This window comes from Glycine soja, chromosome 15 (genome assembly GCF_004193775.1).
Source record: "Glycine soja cultivar W05 chromosome 15, ASM419377v2, whole genome shotgun sequence".
Classification (NCBI taxonomy): domain Eukaryota; kingdom Viridiplantae; phylum Streptophyta; class Magnoliopsida; order Fabales; family Fabaceae; genus Glycine; species Glycine soja.
The window spans coordinates 50,566,525-50,589,712 of NC_041016.1; the positions used below are offsets into that span (position 1 = coordinate 50,566,525).

Genomic DNA, 23,188 nt, shown 5'->3' on the forward strand with positions numbered 1-23,188 from the left:
AACATCTAAAGATATTAAAAGGAAATAATATCTGATAAAGTTTAGCATAAATTATTAAAGTAAAATTTTAATTTTAATTAAAAATATGTAAATGACTAATATATCTAAACTTTCTTCATAATATTTATGTGGAGTACAACATCTAGTTTAGCTTTGTCATCAGGGTCACTGTCAATGAAATGCTGATCCTGTTCCCCTTTGATTTAATTAACTGCAATCAATCAATTATTGAGGTATTATAAATGGTTTTTGTGGGGAGTTGGAAAGGGTGGTTATTAAGAGCAATGACCCTTGTTTTGGCTGCTAAGATTTTTCATTTCTGAGCCAGTAAGTAAAGATTATCACCATTGCTAAAAAAGATGATAAGCACCACCACTTAGTCTTTCACAAATAAAATTGAATTATATTGCTTCTTTTAATTTCCTTGGCAAAAGACAAGGGAGTTCCTCCAAAGAGAGTGGGCTCCCCACAAAGATGTACACTTCTCAATAATCTTTCCATATAGCTGCAGTCCACTAGTTATTATAATATTATATCTCTTCTTAATCTCTCTCAATGACTCACACATACACATACTAATCACTGCAGGTGTTATTGGATGCTGCTATTTTACACTATTATTAAATGGTACCCTGCATGTGGCAGCATAGAGCTTCCTAGTTGGAATCATCTACTTTTTTCTAGACACACGCTGAAGGGGGATTCAATAACTAAACTAAGAGAAGTGTACACATTCATGCAGTGTCTTAAGGTTTAAGTAATTATTCTCATGCATACCCTGCATTGAGGAGGATTTGTAAAGCTAGCACTTCTATTTCATCATTAAATATAAATTCAAAGGAATTAGAGACCCCACTGAAATGAAAAAAATCTTCACACACAAATGGAGAATCTTAACGGTGCATCTGTTCTTTTTTAATTGTGAATAATTATAACTACATGTTTAGTTAAACGAGTTTTCAATTAATAAAATAAGTTTAATCAATTGAAAAGTGAATTCAAAGCTAATGGAATAATAGACTCGGATCCTACGAATATTGGTAAAAGTATTCGTAAGTTGAAAGGGTAATTACTTATTTATTAAGATTGAGGATGAATATAGATATTTATGTTTGTAAATTTTTACAATGATGAATGTAAGTATGAATATTATAGTATCCATTCTGTCCTGTACACGGCACATGTCATATATATTATATATAAATGTAATTAAAATATGTTATTTAAATAAATAATTTATATTATACATATTTTTTTTGGAAAAAATAATTATATTTTTTTAATTCAATTGGTATTTTAAAGCCCCGGTTCATACTCTCTAATTTAAGTGTGTCCTAATTAAGGTTATTGAACTAATTAATAATTTGTCATTAATTTTTTTACGTAAGCATTTTTATATTGGGATGGTGGAATATAATCATGATTTTAATTTCTAAATTTCATATTAATACTTTTATGTTGATGCCAATATTATCTAGATGCTCTCAAATAACATTTTGGCTTAATCGTTAATATTGTTTTGTGTATGTAGCATAATGATATTAGATTTAACGTATGTTATATTATATTTGTTTCACTTTATTTAAGAATAATAAATTTATGTATATTGTTATCACATAATGTCCAAATTTAATTAAAGATTTTATTAAGTAGTGAGAATATTAACTTTAAGAATCATTATGTTGGACGATTATCTTTGTAATATTATTTATTTATGAATTAAGTTTGACTAAATCGATGTTATGTTTGCTAATTTTTAATATTATGTGTGGGTGCTTAGATTACTTAAGAGTGAAATTTTAATTTACTTGTAATAATTTTTTAGTTAAAATATTTTTATTGATGTATATACTTTATACATAAATAAAGTGTGGGTCACAAGTGCAAATATGGATATATTGGTATCTATTGGGTTGGACTTTCAGGATATTTTTATTTGATCTTTTTAAAAGAAAGAAATGGAAAATTATTAAAGTATATAAATATTTTGTTATTTATTATTACATATTTTGTAACTCAATCTAAATATGAAAATGGGCCTTTATTTATTATTCTTTCATTATATCATATAATTAGGGTTGAAAAATGTTCCTATCAAAGGTTAGCAAGGTAATTTTCCTCTTTTGATTTCTTTACTTTAAGGTTTTTCTAGAACATTTATAAAGATACTTCGACGCTCGAGTTAAAACTCGATATTAAACAATAAATAAGAATAAATAATAATTTTACTTTGATAATCTAACACCTATTTATACATATTTTAGCGAGTCTTTGTGCTTGATTACATTTTTAGGTTATCTAGCTAGTCTTAATTACTGTTGTGATGCTTAATTGTCTATATAATCTTGATTGGTGATATTCTTATAGTTTGTTATTTGTTACCTGTCCATACTATTCGACTGTGATGTGTTTCGGCATACCAGGATTCTTGATGCTTTGGTATCTCAATTCATGTTCTAAACAGAGTATTAAGATACTTGGTCAACCGAATACCTGAGACCCCACTCATATGCTCCATGGACTCTGGTCAGTGTAGAGGGTATTCGAGTAAGCGAGTAGCCAGAAGACCCCATTTGTATGTTTCATGCTATGACCAGTATATTGTGAGTTTTGGCCTGTTCTGAATTGTCCTATTTAGTTTACTAAAAAGTATGGATTGAATTTGAAAACTTTTAGTCCAATTTAATGTGATTTTAGTCTTTAAAACCATGTTCTAATCCTTCATCAAGACTAAAAAAATATATTTAATATAAAAATATAGATTCAAGATTATAAATTCTGTAAAAATAAAAAAAACTTGAAAATTGCAACCAATTTTTTTTCTATGTTCAGTTTTCAAAACATGTCTTTGAAACAAATTGAACAAGCAAATTTTTTATTTTCTCATTTCTAAAAAGTTTTCAAAACAAAATTATCAAACGATTTTTTTAAAATGTTCTTCTCAAAAACAGTTTTTAAAATTGTTTTACATCAAATTTTAAAATTAGATTTTAATAGTTTCTTGTCCAACATTTTGCAGCATTTTTTTTATCTATTGAAGATATCAAAAGCCTTTTTTGATATCTATCTTCATCGCCACACATTCCCAGTATAAGCCTTTTTGTCCAACATGTTGATGGCGGCTTCTGACACAACACAGATGCAGTATGAAATTTTCCTTCTATGAACAAATCCCCTCTGATTGTTAGAGACAATTTTTGACACAATTTTAGCTAACTTTACACTCAATTTTTTTGTAATAACTTTGAACTGAAAGTTAGCTATCTTAGCTCATGTTAGTATTATTTGGGTTTAGTTAGTTATAACTAAATCTGTTACGATTAGTTGGTACAGTTAGTTAGTTACTTAGTGTTGTATTACTATATAAACCTGTACCTCTAGCTTGAAATGATCATTGAGAATCCTTCATCATCTGTTACTTTCTCTGCAAACTATCTTTTCTCTCATCTTCTTCATGCATCTTCTTGATGGTATTAGAGCTCTTCAATTGAAGAGCTCTGTTGTGCAACTCGTTTCTCTGATTCTCCTTTCATATCTTTTTGACATCTTGATTCTTTCTTCTGTTCTCTTCATCATGAGTTCAGAATCATATTTATCCCTAAATATTCGTAGTCCTTACTATCTTCATCCTAGTGAAAATTCAGCTACACATTTAGTTAGTTTCACCTGTTCTTGATCCTACTAATTACAATTCGTGGAGTAGATCTATTCTCACTGCCTTAAGCGCGAAGAACAAATTCGAATTTGTTGATGAATTGATACAACAACCAGCGTCCAATCATAGACTGTTTTCAGCTTGGAAGAGATGCAACAATATGATTGTATCGTGGTTGGTTCATTCTGTTTCCACATCGATTAGATAAAGTATAATATGGATTAATAATGAGTAGAGATTTGGAAGGATCTTAAATCGTGATATTTGAAAGGGGACTTGTTAAGGATCTCAAACTTGCAACAAGAGTTGGCTTCAATTAAACAAGGTTATACATCTATCACATACTATTTTACTAAATTGTGCATTATTTGGGATGAACTTAAGAGTTATAGACCAGATCCTTTTTGCACTTGTGTGCATCAGTGTGCTTGTAATGCTCTTACTGATGTAATGCAAAGAAACATTCAATATCAGGTTATGCAATTTCTATGAGGATTGAATGAGTAATATAGTAATGTTAGATCTAATATACTGATGATGGATCCTTTGCCTCCCATTAGTAAAGTGTTTTCATACGTGGTTCAACAAGAAAGACAATTTGTCAATTCGAATATGCTTGGAAGCATGATAAATGCCACTAGTATTTCATCTGGATCTAATTTCTATACCTACCGTGGCAAGGATAATCATACTATTGAAAATCGTTTTCAAAAAAATGGATATCCTCCTAATTTTTCAACACATAGAGGAGGTAGGGGAGGTAGAGGTTCATATGGCAGAGAAAATTCTAGAGGAAGGAGTAATAAAAATTTTACTCACTGTGGAACTACTAGTCAAACTGTGGATCCAAGTCACAGACTTTGTAAACCCCAGGGTGTAGCAATTAACAACACAATAGCAGAATTGAAAACAATGGTAATCAGACACAAGAAAAACAAAACAATGGAACTGAAATGAAGTTCGCAACTCGACAACATCAAGCATTATTGAATCTGATTCAACAACAAGCTAATCAAGGAGCTTCAACTTCCAACAATTTCTCTCACATAAATCAAATTGGTACTCTTTCATCTAATAATCATAGCACCATAGGCAATGTTTTACCTTTTGCTCGTGCCATAAGCAAACATGATCAAGTGATCTGGATCCTTGATTCAAGAGCAACTGATCATGTTGCTTCATCTTTGAAGTTATATACAACTTACATAGAGATTCCTTCTATCATTGTTCGATTACCTAGTTATATACAACTCATTCAGGAACAGTGCAGCTCACTGATTCCTTGATTCTCACTAATGTTCTTCTCTTACCTAGTTTCACATTCAACCTTGTGTCAATTTCCAAATTGGCTTCTTCTTTAAGTTGCAAATTGATTTTTTATGCTAACAAATGTTTGATTTAGGACATAGACAACCAGAAGATGATTGGTACAATTGATGTTGAAGATGGCCTATACAAATTCAGATCACAGTCAAAAGCTGATTTTGGTGTTAGCTCAGTCATTATTGCTTTTAATTCTGTTGTTTCTTGTAATAAAGTGCCTATAGATTTGTGGCATTTTATACTAGGGCACCCTTCCCATGACAAGTTGCATGTTATGAGGCAACATTATCCCATTTTGACTGTTGATAAAAATTTTGTATGTGACACTTGTCACAAAGCTAAACAAAGAAAACTGGATTTTCCTAATAGTCAGTCTCATGCTTCTGTTGCTTTCTCTTTATTGCATGTTGATATTTGGGGCCAAGAAAACTGGATTGCCAAGAACATGGGTTACTTAGTAATTATATGCAAATCAGATTCAAAATCCATTTTGCAATTGATCACTAAAGTGATAATGAACCATCATCCTCATGTAGCTGTCATGAATGCCATTCAGAAGTGTTAAGGATCAAGACTAGAGGGCCATCTTTCAACATATCTGTGAGAAGGAAATGCCTGTGGGAAAAGATGGGAGCAAAGTCTAACACTTCTTTTGCTTTATTACATAGTTACCCCACTGATATGTGCCTTTTGTTGCTAGCAAATGTAGTGGGCACATTGTACCCTAGTGCTTCGCTTTCTATTTTTGTTATGCTTTGACTTATACTCCACACTCATAAAAAATAGCATCATAATCTTTTATTATTATTAGCAAATGTTAGTTTGTTAGTTTTGTTAAAAATGTCAGTCGGAAGAGATTCTAACCCACAACCTCTTCATTCTCACTTCATCCTTAAGTCTCATTTTCTAACCATTAGGTCAATTTTATATCTCTTATTAATTATCGTCATGACAAAAACACAAAAAAATTCACTATAAAGCGTCTCAGCACAAGCAAACAATTTTAATCCAAATACTTTTGGATGATGATGGGAATGTCCATCTTGGTGTGGAGGCTATAAGGAAAAATATTACAAAATTTTTTTAGAATCTTTTCACTTTAGTGGATCCTCAAAATATTGAGCAAGTAGCAAGCTTGGTAAATGGAAGAATTGATAATAGGTGAGGTGAGATTTTGGATGGTGACTTTACAAAGGAAGAAGTCCATACAACACTATGTCAAATTCAGCCTTTTAAAGCATCGAAAGAGGATGGGACGCCTGCTATGTTCTACCAAATGTTTTGGCATTTAGTTGTCAAGGAGGTTACGGACTTGGCACTTCAAGTGTTGAAGGGAGAGAGAGAGACCTAACAAATATTAACAAGACTCTTATCTATCTGATCCCAAAAGGTCAAAAAATCATCCCATGCAAGTAAGTTTAGACCTATTAGTTTGTGCAATGTGATTTTTAAGATTTTACAAAAACTATAGCTAATGGGCTAAAGCTTATCCTTCCAGAGATTTTGTTCCAGATAGAATCATTATTGATAATGCGGTTATATGAATTGCAAGGCAAGTGAAAGAAAGGGATTCATGACTTTAAAGCTAGATATGTCAAAGGTATATGACAAGGTGGAATGGAAGTTTATAGAAAGGGCCATTTTCCATATAGGCTTTTCTTAAAAATGGTAGAACTTAATTTTGAAGTATTTCACAATAGTCTCCTTTGTTGCTATATCAATGGGGAGCATTATAGGAAATTTAAGCCTCAAAAGGCTTGAGCAAAAGGATCCTATATCCCCATACTTTTTCATTCTTTGTGTTGAAACATTGTCAACAATAATCTCTCAGGCAATTCAAGCAAAAGCAATTTGTGGTATTAAGGTATGTCATAGAGCTCCAATGGTCTCTCATGTACTATTTGCAGACGACAGTGTCATTTTTGCTAGAGCTACACCAGAAGAAACGACCCATATTAAGGCTATCCTACAGTCTTATGAATTGGCTTCAAGCCAGATGATAAATCCCCACAAAACAGAACTCTCTTGCAGCCGAAATGTGCCTAGTCCCAGAATTGATGAGTTGAAAACACTTCTAGGAGTCAAGTGTTCCAATTTGTTAAGGAAGGAGTATGGAAGAAGGCAAAGGCTAGAAGAAGAAGAAGAAGGCTTTATCAAAGGCAAGGAGAGAAATGCACATAAAATTTGTAGTACAATCCATCCCAACATACATTATGAGCTGCTTCTTATTACCTAATTCTCTTTGTGAAGATATTGAAAGGATGACATCCCGCTTCTTTTAGGGAGGAAGTGACAATGGGAGGATATTACATTGGATGAAATGGAACAAGCTTACAAAGGCAAAAAGGGATGGCAACCATGGTTTTCGTATGACAAAGATGTTCAACAAGGCGCTATTGGCTAGGCAGTGGCATGGGGGAGGCTCATAAAATTGATTAATCCCTGATGGCACAAGTCTATAAAGCAAGGTGCTACCATAACTTCTCTCCACTGGCAGTAGATAAACTACACAAACCAAGCTTCATTTGGAACAATATAATGGGTGCAAAAGAAATTTTCCAAAAAGGCATTTTGTGGAGAGTTAGGAATGGATGCAACATCAGAGTTTATGAAGATAGTTGGCTACCTAGCACGATTGATAGTATGTTGCAATTTGCTCCTCTAATCGCAACATACAGTAAACTAATGGTGTCAGATCTCATACATTAACATGTAAATATTTGGGATGTCCAAAAAATTAAAGCTCTCTTTGGTCCAGAGGTCAGCCATCACATTTTTCCGATTTCGTTGATCTTAAATCCCACACCTAACCATCTTCTTTGTTGGTGATGAGGAGTATGATTTTGTTTTCACGAGGATGAGATCATCCTTGTCTCTTCTTTTTTCGATTTAACTTCTTTGTTGTTTGTGTGCGGCTGTCTATTCTATTCAAAACGATGTCGTATAATAATTATGTTAATATTTAATATGAATTCATTCCATGAAAATCATAAAAATGATATCATTTCGAAGGGACAAATTGAAAAGGAACAATCCTCCTCCTCTTATTGGATCATCAGTTTTATTGCCTCCCTCCTTTGGGCTAACAAGGCTTTGGTCTTCATCCCTTTCCTTGTCAGGCTCTTGGGAACCTTTGGGCTTATAGACCCACCCTATTCTCCTATCCCAGATCAGTCTTGGAGAGTCGTTGTGATTTGACAACCCATCAGAGCTATCATCATTCATCAATGAATGTATTATTTTTCTTTCATTAGGTTTTTGTCGCACTATTTTTTTATTGCAGTTTTAATAATGCACATTTCCAGAAAATAAACATCATAGAGAGACTATTATAAATATTTAATATGTGATTGTCCATATTCATTATAAATTATGACTATTTTCACTTTATTCTCTAATATCCTTTTCAAACTTAAACTTATCTGAAGATTTGATATTAATCATTTTGGAGTGGCCTGCATATGTCACCCTGGGAAAGAAAACAGAGATATTGTACATTTTCATTTCTTTTTTTGTTTCTTTCCAATGTAGTCCTTATTATTAATTGGTTTTCTTTCTTGACAGAAGCTAAAAGCGTCATATTTTATTAAGATTTGTTTAGAATATATGCTTTATTTACTCAGCACACCAAACGTTCCCATTACGATTTAAAATATCAAAGATTTTCTATACATATATTAATCAGTAAACGATGAAAAATAATGGACAGTTTTGATGGTTAATAGATTATCATGGAAAGCCAAAGCTTAAACTAAATGGGTGAAGTGCAATCTTTCATTTTAGTATTTCGTTAACTAATTGCAGGATAACACTACTGAGCTCTATATAGTGCTGACTCATTTTCTTGAAGAATCCATCGTGTATAAAGGTGCCATACATAATGGAATATGATCCACTTGATCATTTAACATTTCAGGGAGAATCGCTTTATTCTTCTGATATCCCAATTTAGGTAGGGCTTTCTCTAAAGGCTGACCCAAACTAATAGACGGTGACGATTATAAACTAAGCTTAATGTTTGAAATGCAATCTCTCATTCTGGTATTCAATGGTTTAGGTCATGTTTAAATAAACCTTTTCATAAACATTTAAGAAAATAAAATGAATTAAACTCACATTATACATAAGCAAAATTTAACTTGTAACTTTAATTTTTATAGCAATCTTTTTCATTTAACTTCTTCAAAATACTAAGGTGCATAATTTTCTAACTTGTAGAGAAGTTCAATATTTTTTTACCTTGATATTTTTTTATCTCCTATACATGGTTATGGAGAAATTTACCCAAATAAAGGCTTAGATTTCGAATTTTTGCTAAGAATTAGAGTCATAACACTGCTCTACTTAATAGTTTTATCTATTTTCTTGATGAATCGATATTGATATGCTTCATGCACAGATGTAATGTGATCCATTTGATCATTGACATTCCATATGGAGAACCTCTTTGTGGCTTTATTCTTGATACCCCCATTTACGCAGGGCTTTCTCTCAAGGCTGACCTACACTGAAATTTTTGCCCATCTCCATATTCGTGGCTTTTAATGCCATACACATGCCTCTTTTTCTTTTCCTCCCCCTTTTATTTTCTCTTTCCGTGTTCCCTTTCTCAAAATTTCAACCATTTTATAAGCAGATACCTAAAACCATTGAAGGGGCAACAAAGATTAGATAAGAACGACAACCAAACATGCACCACAGGATCTTGATCTGATGGTGTGAAATGCGCTGCTTTAGTAAAGGAGATTTAGACAAATTTCTGTAAAGAAGCATAAATGCAACTTTGTTTCAAAAGCATATAAGCATGTAAAAGAGATAAAAGAAATGTAATGCACAAGAAAGAATACCACCATCTGCATGACTTTAAGATCTATACACATCTCAATCTCATCGACCATTTCACCACCTCAACAATTAAAAGCCTAAAATAATGTAATGAAAAGTTCCAAGAATATATAGAAGTGCCCAACCAAATGCGCAACTAAGAAACAAAATTGGCATTTTCAGTCACAATCTAAAATTACATCATATTTGTGCTATTGTGGATTGAAAATCTAAACTCATCATCGATTGCAATGGTCTAAACGGCTCATAAGTACAAAGGTGAAGAATAAGAAAAACATGAAGAGCTATTATGAATAAAAAATCATTCAATGGGTCCATGCAAAAAGATATAGTGAATATAAATTTATCTAGTGGGTTCCCCCGTACCAGATTGAACCGACATAGTGCTGCAGTAAAACATGAAAATCATCAGTAGCACATAATAATCATCATCCCCTCATTATCATCTGCTACTTGGCACTCATCATGAGTGACTGATGAGTTATAATAATTCATAAGAACATTCTCTGACCTCTGAAGGCACAAATTACAAGAACAATAGGGAAAAAAGATGAAGTGTGATTTGTCAAGAAAGAACCAAAAGCAGGTTCAACTCAACCGAGATCCACTACATACCATTCCCTAACAAACCCCGTGTGCATTGTACAATTATGGGCATCAGATGTTACTTAGTGACCAAGATGATTGTAAAAATTGGTTGAATTTTGACGAATATACCTAAAGTTTAATGCAACCTTGAACAAGTAAAGTAACCCCCAAGGTTTTAATGTTGCTGAGAATAAATTTTCTATACTCCTATAATTCTTGTTAATTTGTCATTTTGTTCTAAGACCATGGGTATTTCTTATAAGAGGTGATTGGAGTTGAGAACATTTATATAGCTCTAAGTCTCTTAATGATTTTTTTTCTTTGAATTTACTAAATTGAGGCCTTATTTAAGAGAATATTTATAGCCTATTTTGTAAATTTTTCCAGGATCTCATAGGCAATTCGAGCCCAAAACACTTATTGGCTCTAACTCTTTCAATGAGTTTTTTTCATATACAAATCTCAAACTCATACTTTATTTAAGAAAAATCAGAGATATATATTATCTGACTAAACAATTTATTAATCTATTCATTGGCATTTAAAATTTATTTCAGAGATATATATTATCTGAATAAGCAATCCATGTTATTTCACACTTTGAGAAAGAAAAGTGAGAGAAAAAAGAGAAGTAGATTTTTTTGTTTTTGTTGTATCAAAAGTTTATCAAGGTTAGGACAAACTTGAAACTCAAAGAGTACTTACAAAGTCCTCATCAATAACTAGATTACAGTTCACGTTCTTGTTCTTACCGGAGATGAATCCTATTTTTATCAATGATATAACTTGATAAAAAAAAAAAGTGAGAGATTGAAAGAATTTATTTTTTTTACACAAGGGTGTTGGTAGTCCAATTTGGTTCAATTTTTAGACAAAATGTTATCCAAATCAAACATAAAATAAATATAAGGTTCAATTTAAATATAACATCAAATTTAAACCAAACCAATTATTTATTGTTTGACTCGATTTGGTTTTGGGGTTTATTTTTTTTAGTCTATTATCATAATTTAAAGCTATCAATTAAACTTACTCAAGTATTATGTACGTTATATAATTTTAAAAATTAATTTTATTTTTATTAAATTTTGTTTAATATATTTTAATTAAAAATTATTATCTTCACTTCTATTTAGTATTAAAATATAATAATATTATCAACTTATTTTATAATATAATAATAATTTGTGTATCCCATGATATTTAATGCTATTTTTTTTTAACGATATAAGTACATAAAAATAAAATATACATCTTGATTATAAAGTAAATAAAAGTAATAAATTAGTTAATACTCATTATTAATTATCACAATAAAAAAAATTAATATAATTATGATATACTGATTTGATTTTTAAAACAAGATGTGAAAATCGAAAAACATGTGATTTTTCATATTTTTGGTTCATGTGATTTTTTATTTAAGTGATTTTTTATGTTTTTGTATCAGCATGTAGATTTATAAATGGTTTTGAACACCCACTCATATATCATTTCTCATATAAGACAGCTTTTATTATTTATTTAAATAAAAAGCTGAGGGAAAGATCATTGATATGTCTCATATTCTTAATTCTTAATATGACTGCTTTTATTTTAGAAATAAAAAAGTAATCCCAGTCCATTTCAAAGGAAGGAGTATGCAAGACAATTTTTTTCCACAATGTGTGGAGAACAAAACTGCAACAGTAAAAGCTACATTTTTTTTCCCTTAATTTCGACAATCACGACAAAAACTACGATTTAAATCCATGCTCACTACATACAATAAACAGAAACCAATGCAACAAAAAGGGAAAAAAAATAACAACTGAAAGTTTTTCTTTTTGTCCATAACAATTAAAAAGGTTGAAGCAGAACCTTAGGCAATTTTCAAAACCTTGCATTTTTTGGTGTGATTTTGGTTTATTTGAGCCCAGAAAAAAATCGTTCAACAATATCAAAGCAGAAAACAAGCAACAAATCCTTTGGCAAACAAAAATCTACACTTTTCTGAGATTCTGGACGCATGGCAAAAATCTCCATAAAACCCTAACAACTCAATTATCACAATTCACACATCTTTCAATCGAACAAAGCAAAAAGCAAAGTGGTCGCCTTCATCATCATCTTTACCTTTAACTTTTGCTTACTCTACCATATGCCCAAACCCAATGCTTCTTTTTTTTTTTTTCAGAACCATGTTCCTCCTTTTTCGCACCGTATAAGAAACCTAAAAACCCAAACCCTTCAATTCCAGTTTCCAATTTTCACTCCCACAAACAAATTTTCAATCAAACCAAAACACACAGAAATGGAGATATTATCACAAATGTGGTCTCTGTTAGGGTTACTTACCGTTCTCCAGAACGTTCTTCCATCACAGCTTCTCTCGTTGCTTCATTCACTATACGAATCTCTTCAAGATCTACTTTCTCCGTACTCGTATTTCGAGATTCCGGAGTTCAACGGCTACTGCGGCGTCGACCTCAACGACCTCTACCGCCACGCGCACCTCTACCTCAACGCCTCGAACCACGCCCCCGCCACCGCGTGCCGCCGATTAACTCTCTCCCGATCGCCGTCTTCGAACCGCATTTCCTTCGCCGTCGCGCCGAACCACACCGTCCACGACGCCTTCCGCGGCCACCGCGTGGCGTGGACGCACCACGTGGAGACAGCTCAGGACTCGCTGGAGGAAAGGCGCAGCTTCACGCTCCGCCTGCCGAAGCGCCACCGCCACGCGCTCCTCTCGCCCTACCTCGCGCACGTGACCTCACGCGCCGAGGAGTTCGAGCGCGTCTCGCGCGAGCGGAGGCTCTTCACCAACAACACCACCTCTTCGGGCTCGTTCGAATCGGGTTGGGTCTCCGTCCCCTTCCGTCACCCTTCAACCTTCGAAACCCTAGCAATGGAGCCAGAACTCAAGAAAAACATAAAAAACGACTTAACGGCGTTTGCAGAGGGTAAAGAGTTTTATAAGCGCGTGGGCCGGGCCTGGAAGCGTGGGTATTTACTCCACGGCCCACCGGGCTCGGGTAAATCGAGCTTAATAGCGGCAATGGCGAATTTTCTCTGTTACGACGTTTACGACTTGGAACTAACCAAAGTCTCTGATAACTCCGAGTTACGCTCATTACTGATCCAAACGACGAACCGTTCAATTATAGTGATTGAAGACATTGACTGTTCCGTTGACTTGACGGCGGATCGAACGGTTAAGAAAACGCAGGCTGGGAAGCTGTCGTTGAGGAGTAGTAATAAGAAGACGACGACGTCGTCGTCGTTTACGCGCTGTGAGGAGAGTGGGCGCGTCACGCTTTCGGGGCTTTTGAATTTCACCGATGGGTTGTGGAGTTGTTGCGGCGAAGAGAGGATTGTGGTGTTTACGACAAACCACAGGGATAGTGTGGACCCCGCGCTCGTGCGCTGTGGCCGCATGGACGTCCATGTTAGCCTTGCCACGTGTGGGGCCCATGCGTTCCGCGAGCTCGCGCGGAACTACCTCGGCTTGGAGTCGCACGTGCTGTTCCAGGCGGTGGAGGGGTGCATCCGCGGCGGTGGGGCCCTCACGCCGGCGCAGGTGGGAGAGATTTTGCTGCGGAATAGAGGGGATGCTGACGTCGCCATGAGGGAGGTGCTGGCGGCGATGCAGGGGAGGATGTTGGCCGTCGCCGCCGCCGCCAATGACCAGGCAGAGAATGAGGAGGCGGTTGGAGTTAGGTCGCCGGAGAGCGTGCTGCTGATGGGGTCGCCGGAGAATTGGGATGCGTTCAGTGGGAAGAAGAGGAAGGAGCAGCATGGGTGTAACAATTTGGATAAGAAAGTCAAGTTTTTCGTTAGGTTAAGGTCGTTGACCAGATCTGATCCTGGTAGATAAATTTGTTTTTTTTTTTAGAAAGAAAAAAAAAAGAGGCAAAATTTGGATGAATGTAGCTTTGTTAAGTGTTTTGTGATTAGTGTTTTTTTTTTTTTTTAATTATTGTTAAGCACTTTGTGGTGTTGAAGGACCTTGATCGGGAATGGCAACTATTTTCGTGAGAATTGGTTTTTTAGTACTAGAACCACAGAATTAAATGTGACAAGAAAAAAAAATCAAATGATTTATTATGTCTTTCAACAAAATTAATTTTTTTTATACAGTAACAAAATTGATTAAATTAATTACAACTATAAAATATAAATAAAAAAAACATAATTGTCGCATAATCAAACAATCATCACTATTTATCTGAAATATAGAGTTGTGATAGAATTGCTGAAAAACTTTTCTTCATAATTTCTGACAAGAGCCATAACGGCTAAATATAACAAGATAAGAACAAGGACAGTTGCTCACCTACAACTGGATAACTTCAAACATTATTGTCATTTTCCATAAGTAACAGAAAGAATTTAGGATTTTGGCATTTATGACCTATGACATATTTTTCGTCACAATAGTACCAAAGGCCTAGGGCCCTATCTAATTAATGTGGGCCTGGTTGACACGTTTAATAGGTAAGGATGATGGAATAGGGGTAGTGGGTATGGTTTGGGAGGTGGGGATAGGGTTGGTAGGGTTTGGATGAAGGCTGGGTTTCAATTTGGTGTCTTTGTGCTTAGCCTCCAAAAGACAGGCTAGCCCAATACGTTGGTGATGAATGACCATTTCCTTTCTGATTTCAGGATTAAGGCCTGAAATAAAACAGTTCAACAAGGTTTTGACATTGAGACCATACACTCGGTTTCTCAATTTTTAAAAAGGGGGTGTTCCTAGGATACACCAGCAACTTGATGTACTCAACACTTAAGTGGAAAAGACTGAAATATCTTTGATCTGTAAGTCTTTAAGTTGATCCGTATGCGCTTAATATCAACATATAGATCAACTTAATCCATAAAACGGCTTACGGATCAACTTGATCTGTAAGTCTTTTACCGTTCAAGTTGATCTGTAAAAGGCATACGGATCAAGTTGATCCGTAAGATTTACGGACCACCCTCCCACGCACGCATCACAAATGCGAAGAAAGCGGAGGAATAGTTTTAGTATTTTTTAAAAATATTGAGTGCACCTAACAATACCCTTAAAAAGGTGTTGGTACTCTGTGATAGTATCATATCGGCCTAATGGTTCTCATAATACCTAGGCCTAAAACGGATCTCAAGAGCCCTAATGAAGGTGTCCCAATCCACCAACTAGTGGTTATGATACCTCCATTTAAACCAGCAAAGAGCTTCTCCTTTCATGTAGCAATCATGGGAAAGCGTTGGTGAGGAGGAATTTGGTAGTAAGTAAAGAACTGTTCAGCCTGAAAGATCCAATCAAGGGCATCTTGCCCTTCAAATGTGAAAAGTTGAAGTTTTGGTTGGGTTAAAAGGATGGGAAGTCATATATGGTCACCACGAGGAGGCAGAAGGGAAAGGGTGGGGTATAACCAAGAGGAATGGAATAAGAAAAGATATAATTGTAAGTGGATTTTTTTAGTCTTTATAGGATTTTTTTAGTTAGTAAATTTTTTAGTTTCTGTCTTTTAATTCTCAAAAGGAGTTTGTTGTTAAAAATTTTTATTTCTGTTAGTTAAAATTTTTTAATGACATAGACGTTTTAGGAATTAAACTATAAACTTCAGGTATCTTTTGAAAAATAAAATATAAATTTTAAGACTAAAAAATCTACTTATTAATTATAAAAATTAATAAAATATATGAACTATTGAAAGTAATTAGTTAAATATATTTCTTGTTAGTTTAAATGTAATTTTAAAAAAAAGTTATGTATGCTTACCTTTTGGGCCTAGCGTGTGTTTTTGGAATTAACTTTTGTATCACTTTATTTTACTAATTACATTATCTTTATTTATATCAATTTTTAAAATTTAACCACAAAATATATTAAAGTTATATTAAAAATTTATTTTTTAAAGTCATCACTTCCATAGTTAAATTATCGGAAGAGATTTACAAATCATAATTAAAATTTTAAAATAAAAAATAATTTAAAAAAGTTAACATGCCGTAGCATATTATTTAATGAGTAAATTAATACTTTTATCGAGAGTAAAATACAGGATAAGAATGTTCAAATATGATGAGATAGTTAAGTTGAAGGAGACTCAAAGAATACTGTAATTTTATAAAGTAATTAATTTTTTAAAAAAATTCTATATAGAGGAATCTATACTATGAAGGATTTGAGCGTCAATAAAATTCGTGTGCAACAAATACTACAAATAACATGACACTAATTCTGGGAGCCAAACTTAGTATATACATAATTATAGGTTACAATTAACATAACAATTTACAAAATTAACAGAAAGTCAAGTGTTTATAATGATCACACTAAACCACTTCACTTCACTTATTGGCAACCTCTGTTTCAGAACCTATACCCAATGATAAAAATAGTCATTAGAATAAGTGATGATAAGAAAAATAATTATCAAAAATTATCAAAATTAAAACTAATTTTAAAATGAGGAATAAAAATATACCCTAAATTTGATTTTTTTTTTATTAATAAAAACTCCGACATTAGTTAGAAACATATCTATCTCTAAAACAATTAAGGAAAGCAACTAAATTGACAAATAATAATGTTTAAAAATTTCTAAAATGAAAACAAAAATTTAAAAATAAGATATATCCTTAATTTAATATTTTTAAAAACATTGACTCCAATGAGAAACATCAGAATCAAGAGAAAGAAGGAAATTAAAAAAGAATGAAAGTTAGCAAAAAAAAAGCGATGATAAAAAAAACTTGTAACAATTTCTAAACAAAAAAATGATTTAAAAAATTTCTAAAAAGAAAAATAATTTTTAAAAATAAAATAAAAAGGAAAAATATTTAAAATAAAATATTTTTATTAAATAAATATAAGTTTTTATTACATGGTCAATAATATTTTTAAAAAATTAAATGAAAAATATTTTAAAAAAATCTATTATACGAAAAATAATTTATAGAAAAAGAAAAATCTTTGGTTGTGCATACTTAATTATACATGGTTCCAAACATAAGAATGAGGATAAAGAACAAAAAATAATTAGAGGAAAAGAAAAAAGAATTAAATTTGTAAATGAAGATAATAGAAAGAGAAAGCCTAACAGATTATATTTCACAAATGCACGTACGATGAATATTTCACTAGTAGTCCATAAAAAAACACAAAAGCGGGATTGCTCAGTGCAGAGAAAAAAAGAGACAATTGAGAAAAAGGAGATATGATGATAATAATTAATCTAATTATTTAAAATTTCAAATACTTAACATAGTTACTTGATAATAATTAATTTATATTTACTATTTATCATAAACTTAATTATTTATAGTTTCAAACCAGATTTATAATTATTAATCTAATTTAATTATTCAAAATTTCAAATACTTATAATAATTACTTGATAAGAATTAATTTATAATTATTTTTTATCATAAATTTAATTGTTCAGAATTCAAATCAGATTGATAATGATTAATCTAATTACTCAAAATTTCAAATTTTATATATCATAATTACTTGATAATTATTATTTAATAATTTATAATTATAAAAAATTATCTAGTCTAGAAATAAATTATCTAATCATTTCTATGCAAGATTCCACTGGTCAAGCCTCCACCACCTTCTGCACCTTTTGATCCAAATATTTATGTAAGATTCTACCCTAGATTCAAAGTCTTAGAATGAGAAAGCTGAAGTAGGTACCAACATGTTGCACCCCAAAATGCAACAAGTAGAGCTTGAAAAGATCAATCTTCTGGATCTATGGAAGCAAGGTGATTGATCCTACAATTATCCTACATGGGAAGTACATCCAAACGAAGAGGTCAATGTTATGGGTTGTTATGTAGGAAGAGAACCTGTGTTCAAAGAATTCCTTGTTCATCAGATTGTTCAGCTAGCCTAACCCCAACAGTTTGATCTTTGAGCATAAGCTTAATGAAAGGAAGGTCTATCCTCCCGGAGCACCTTCTGATTAAGCAAGGAATCAAAATTTGAAGACATATATGCCTTTTTCACCTCCATTGGATCTTTAACAACTTATGGCACTCATATGTGCTCTAAATGTTGTTCTTCTATGGGATCTCACTAAGTCTACTGTGACCTTTTAGTAAGAGGACATTGATCTGGAGATGCCTGGAGAGAGTCCTAGCTTCCAAGATTGGGAAAAGTTAAACTATGGCCTTGAGTTTATATAGAATGAAGCTAGTTGCATATGGGGAGGAAATCAAGTCCAAACAAGCTTCATTCAGACGGTTGGTATGCTTCAATGCACATTTGCCACATCTCATTGGAACCCAATTTTCCTGTGTGGCCACATCCAACACTAAGTTCAAAATAGGAGTGATCAAGCATGTTTTGATCAAAAAGGCTAATTGCTACAAGGGCAAGGATTTGTTGATAAAAGAAGATGAAGATGCTCCACCAACCAGATAAATCAAAGTCCATCCTAAAAGGCTCTTTAAGCATGAATTGTTGTTGTTATCATTGCTCCAACGAGAGCGGTAGCAATGACGATGACATGCATGTTGGTGGCGATGTGCAATGATCACGATAGCGATCATGATGAGTATGATAATGATAGAAGTGATCATGATAATAGTAAAAATAAGTTTGAGATATACTTAAACATGATAAATTAGATATATGATTTTTTGTTTAATGAATCTTTTAAAAATTATATGATTACATGAGGTTTTAATTGAATTTAAAATATTTTTAATCGAAATTTTTCATTTTAATCCAACGATTAATGTTAATTATTCTCATTTTCATATAAGATAATTATCATCCTCTATATATATATATATATATATAAAAATGAAGGACTAGATATAGTATTTTATATAATTTTTTATATTCAAAATAAATAATATTCATCATTAACTTGTATACTTCTATGGGTATTCATGAAGTTAATAATTTAACCAACAAATCTTATAATTAATTTATTAATGAACTTAATAATAAGCCATGATAAAATTCTAATTATAATAATTTAATACAAATACTAAAATATATTTTTCGTCATTATAATTTTATGAAGACGAAAAACTGATAATTTTTTGCATAAATGAAATTTAAATTTTAGCAATTTTACAAAAACAAAAAATATATTTAAGTCTTTAAGAAAAAAATCCATAGAGTTTATATCAATACATAATTAAATGAAGTTTACATGATAACAATTACACGATATATTAAATGGAACATTTTTTAATTATGATAATAGTTACAATTATATATCGTAATATCTCCACACAAAAAATTATATATCGTAATTATTACTTCATGTACAATTTATAAAAAAAATTATATTCAACTTATTAAATAATGTAATAACACCTTTTTAGATACATCTAGAAAGCTTTTTATAATTTGATTTGGACACGAGATCACCTGTTTTTGTTTCGTTGAGAATTGTTGGTTTCTTGCACAATTATTTGATTTTAACCACTAAAAGCTTTTTATACATTCACGGATACCAAACTCACAAAATTAGATAGTGACGTAAAGGCAAGAAGTTTCCCTTTTTGCCTCCAATAAACATCTTTGTCCAATCTTGAAATCATTGGTGCGAAGTTGTGGTGAGAGTAGTTGCAAGGTAGTGGGATGAAAGATGCAACTCAAATGAGCACTGTTTTAGTGATGAGTGATGGGTGTACAAGAGTGAAGTGGTTGGATTGGTTTTGTTTTCTTATGGAATCTTACAAAGATTAGGAATCGGTTGGGTTGATTCTGTCTTTTTGTTGTATGTTGATATGTCATCTTTCATATAAACATTGTTTAATTAACACTTCAATTATTTAAAACACTAAACATGAGATGCTAATTTGTATTTTTAGTTATCTTCATATATGTTCCCTTTTTTCATTTGCCAATAAAAAATAATGCTACATTTGTCAATGTGTGAACTGTGAATCGGAGGAGATGGAATTTTTTTCACATGTATTATCCTTCAAAGGAATTCCTATTTTAGCCATAATCAAACTCTAAATATTAACACATCACTTAATATAAATTTGAACCTTAGTTTACTAATTACTATATCGTAGAAGACTAATTTATTCTGTTAAATCCAACTTCATTGGCAGAGATGAAATATTGAATGAGCTCCCTTCCGTTAGGTCATAGTCTGTTTTTTTTTTTTTTTATATGATGTGGTCTTCCCAATTGTTTGTTTCTCTTTCTCATCAATATATTTAGGGTGAGTCTTTTTGTTATTATTTAATTAAGGTGAGTCTTTAGTACAACAAGGATTGAGATGTCAACATAGTAAGAATATCAACTTTTATTGGTTTTAGCCTTAGCTTACCTTCTTGAAAATTTGTTGTTTCTTGTTGGTCCCTAAAACTTCAAAAGTTTTGTAGGAGATCTCTGTCATTAGTCTCCATCCAAAATGTGATAATGTGTTCGTTAGTTGACCACGTCAATGATACACTTGTGAAGTCACGTCAGAGGCATCAATAGCATGGCGTGTCACCTAGATTTTTTTATTTTTATATTTAATTTAATTTAATAAACCTTTTTATTAAAAAAAGAAAATAAATAGCTTATATGTGCAACTAATGGCGGCTTGCTACAAGGTGAACCTCATCGACTCCTCCGACCACATTGACTTTTGCAGCGAGGTCTCCACTGTCACCCATCTCAACGATGGTGCCTTCCTCCTCATCGACATTGTCACGGGCATCCACATCCAAACCCACGTCCTCCGCCAATCATGGACTAAGCACCTCACCCCTGCCTCGTCCTCAACAAGCTCGACCGCTTAATTATTGAGCTCAAACTTAGCCCCTCCGAGGCATATACACGCCTCTTACGTATCGTTCACGAGGTCAACGGAATACTCTGGGCTTATAAATTGAAAAATATCTATCTGATGTTGACTCCTTCTTGGAAGGGGATAATGGGCTGGTTGAGAAGGTTATTAGGATGTTTAGTTAGTCGTACCGCAGCGGGAGCTACAGAAAAAGGATGTGAAGGTTGTGTTTCAGGCGGTCATGAGCCAGTGACTTCTGCTTCTGTTTATTTATTTTAATAAAATATTTTATTAAATTAAACTAAATATAAAAAATAAAATAAAAATTAAAGTGACACGCCATGTCATTAATACCTTTGACATGATTTTACATGTGTATTGTTGATGTGTCCAACTAACTGACACATTATCATGTTTTGGATGGAAACTAACGATAAAGATCTCCTATAAAATTTTTGAAGTTTTAGAAATTCAATAAAAAAAATAAAATAAAAATTCAGAAATCAATTACAAAATTTAAATATATTTCAGGCATCTCCAGAAAAAAAAAAAAATCCACAAATACCGTGGCTCTATGTATCCAACAATTGGCTATTCCCTTGTCCAAACAGTGCACCTAGTTCACTATGGAGTCACCGTTGAATATTGCAACATTCATATTCAAGGTTATTGAGGATTGGAAGTCAATATGACAAATAATTGCTACTCACTAAGATAACGAGGCTTTATTGCTTTAACCATAAGCTATGGCAGTGATGGCACACTAAATTTTAAACCGTTAAATATAATTAACTTTAATTTCAATAACAATTTTATATTAAAATATATGTTATGATAAGAGAAACTAATTCCATAATTTAGCCAAAGAGACACTGATTTGAAATTAGAGAAGCTTCCTAAATTTTTTTTAGATAAAGACATCTCCATTTGTCTTACATCCCATAACTATAAAATATTTTGAGTTTTTTTGTTAAAATAAAACATAATGTGTTTATTAAGAAGCAATTAATTCTTAAAAGAAACGAATTACTTAATACTTTTCTCTTTGCATATTTAAGAATTTATATATTGTTGTCACTTCTTCTCATGACTTTGTGGTTTGCAGATATAATCTAAAAAACATTAGAGTGTGAGTTCGAATATGATATCAAATAAATAAAAAACTCATCGGCTATCACTGTTTATTTAGAGTAACATACATACCTAAAGTGACAGTACAATATTTGTTTCCCTCCTAACCCAAAGTATTATGAACTGTATCATTTTAAAGTGGGAATTTAAATAAAATGACTTCCAAAAAATTAAAGTCTCCACTTTCAGTCATATTATTAACTCATGTATTAGTTTGAATAATCGTTTAATTTAATTCATCTAATAAATGAATCAAAACATTTTACTGATTGCACCAGAACTTGTGCAAGTCTAAAACAAAATAATACATCCACAGAATTTATTTAATGAAATTACAAATCCATGTAGAAGAGAAGCACCAATTCATTAATGAAATGACCAAAACATTATACTTTCCAGCAAGGGTCATTCTGTTTAAACAAAATAAGCAATAAAAAATTAAAAACATCGACTAGTCTTTGCGACCTTTTTTTACTAATCTAGAAGGTTTCGAAAATTATTTATCAAACATTAGGGATTTTAACTTTCGACATTGGTTGATGTCAGGATCATGTCTACATAAATTTGGCTCTAAGGCAAATTGTATAAAAATAAATTGTGAAATATAAATTTCAAAATTTTAAATTAATCTTCTATTTTTTTTAGCGACAAAATTATTTATCAATGTTTTATAATCCAACAATTCTAATATTTCACTCTCAATAAATAAAATAGTTAATTCATTCAATCTATTTTGTAACATTGTTAATCTTAAATAAGATTTAAGTAATTTTAATTTTGAAATTTTTTTTTTGACAATGACAATTGTTACCGATATTGTTAATAATATTTTATAAGCAATGCATGCATTTGGAAAAGACTCTAATCCTTTTATATAATTTAATATTTTCATTGGTTTGTTAATTTCATCTTT

The 23,188-nt window shown here is 32.1% G+C and overlaps 2 protein-coding genes across 2 annotated transcripts; both read left to right on the forward strand.

Annotated features, from left to right (window-relative positions):
* The first annotated feature begins 6,698 nt into the window (after positions 1-6,698).
* Positions 6,699-7,214, forward strand: LOC114386269. The gene has a single exon (XM_028346231.1). It carries the CDS (start codon positions 6,699-6,701, stop codon positions 7,212-7,214), a length of 516 nt encoding a protein of 171 aa, XP_028202032.1.
* Positions 7,215-12,240: 5,026 nt separating this feature from the next.
* LOC114387975 (AAA-ATPase At4g25835-like) lies at positions 12,241-14,434 on the forward strand. Its single transcript, XM_028348282.1, has one exon. The coding sequence runs from the start codon at positions 12,552-12,554 to the stop codon at positions 14,268-14,270; it is 1,719 nt and encodes a 572-aa protein (XP_028204083.1). The 5' UTR covers positions 12,241-12,551; the 3' UTR covers positions 14,271-14,434.
* Positions 14,435-23,188: the final 8,754 nt, after the last annotated feature.

Excerpts from the sequence above, each read along its gene's own strand:
- LOC114386269 (XM_028346231.1), top strand. The coding sequence starts at position 6,699 with ATGGGGAGCATTATAGGAAATTTAAGCCTCAAAAGGCTTGAGCAAAAG.
- LOC114387975 (XM_028348282.1), top strand. The coding sequence starts at position 12,552 with ATGCCCAAACCCAATGCTTCTTTTTTTTTTTTTCAGAACCATGTTCCT.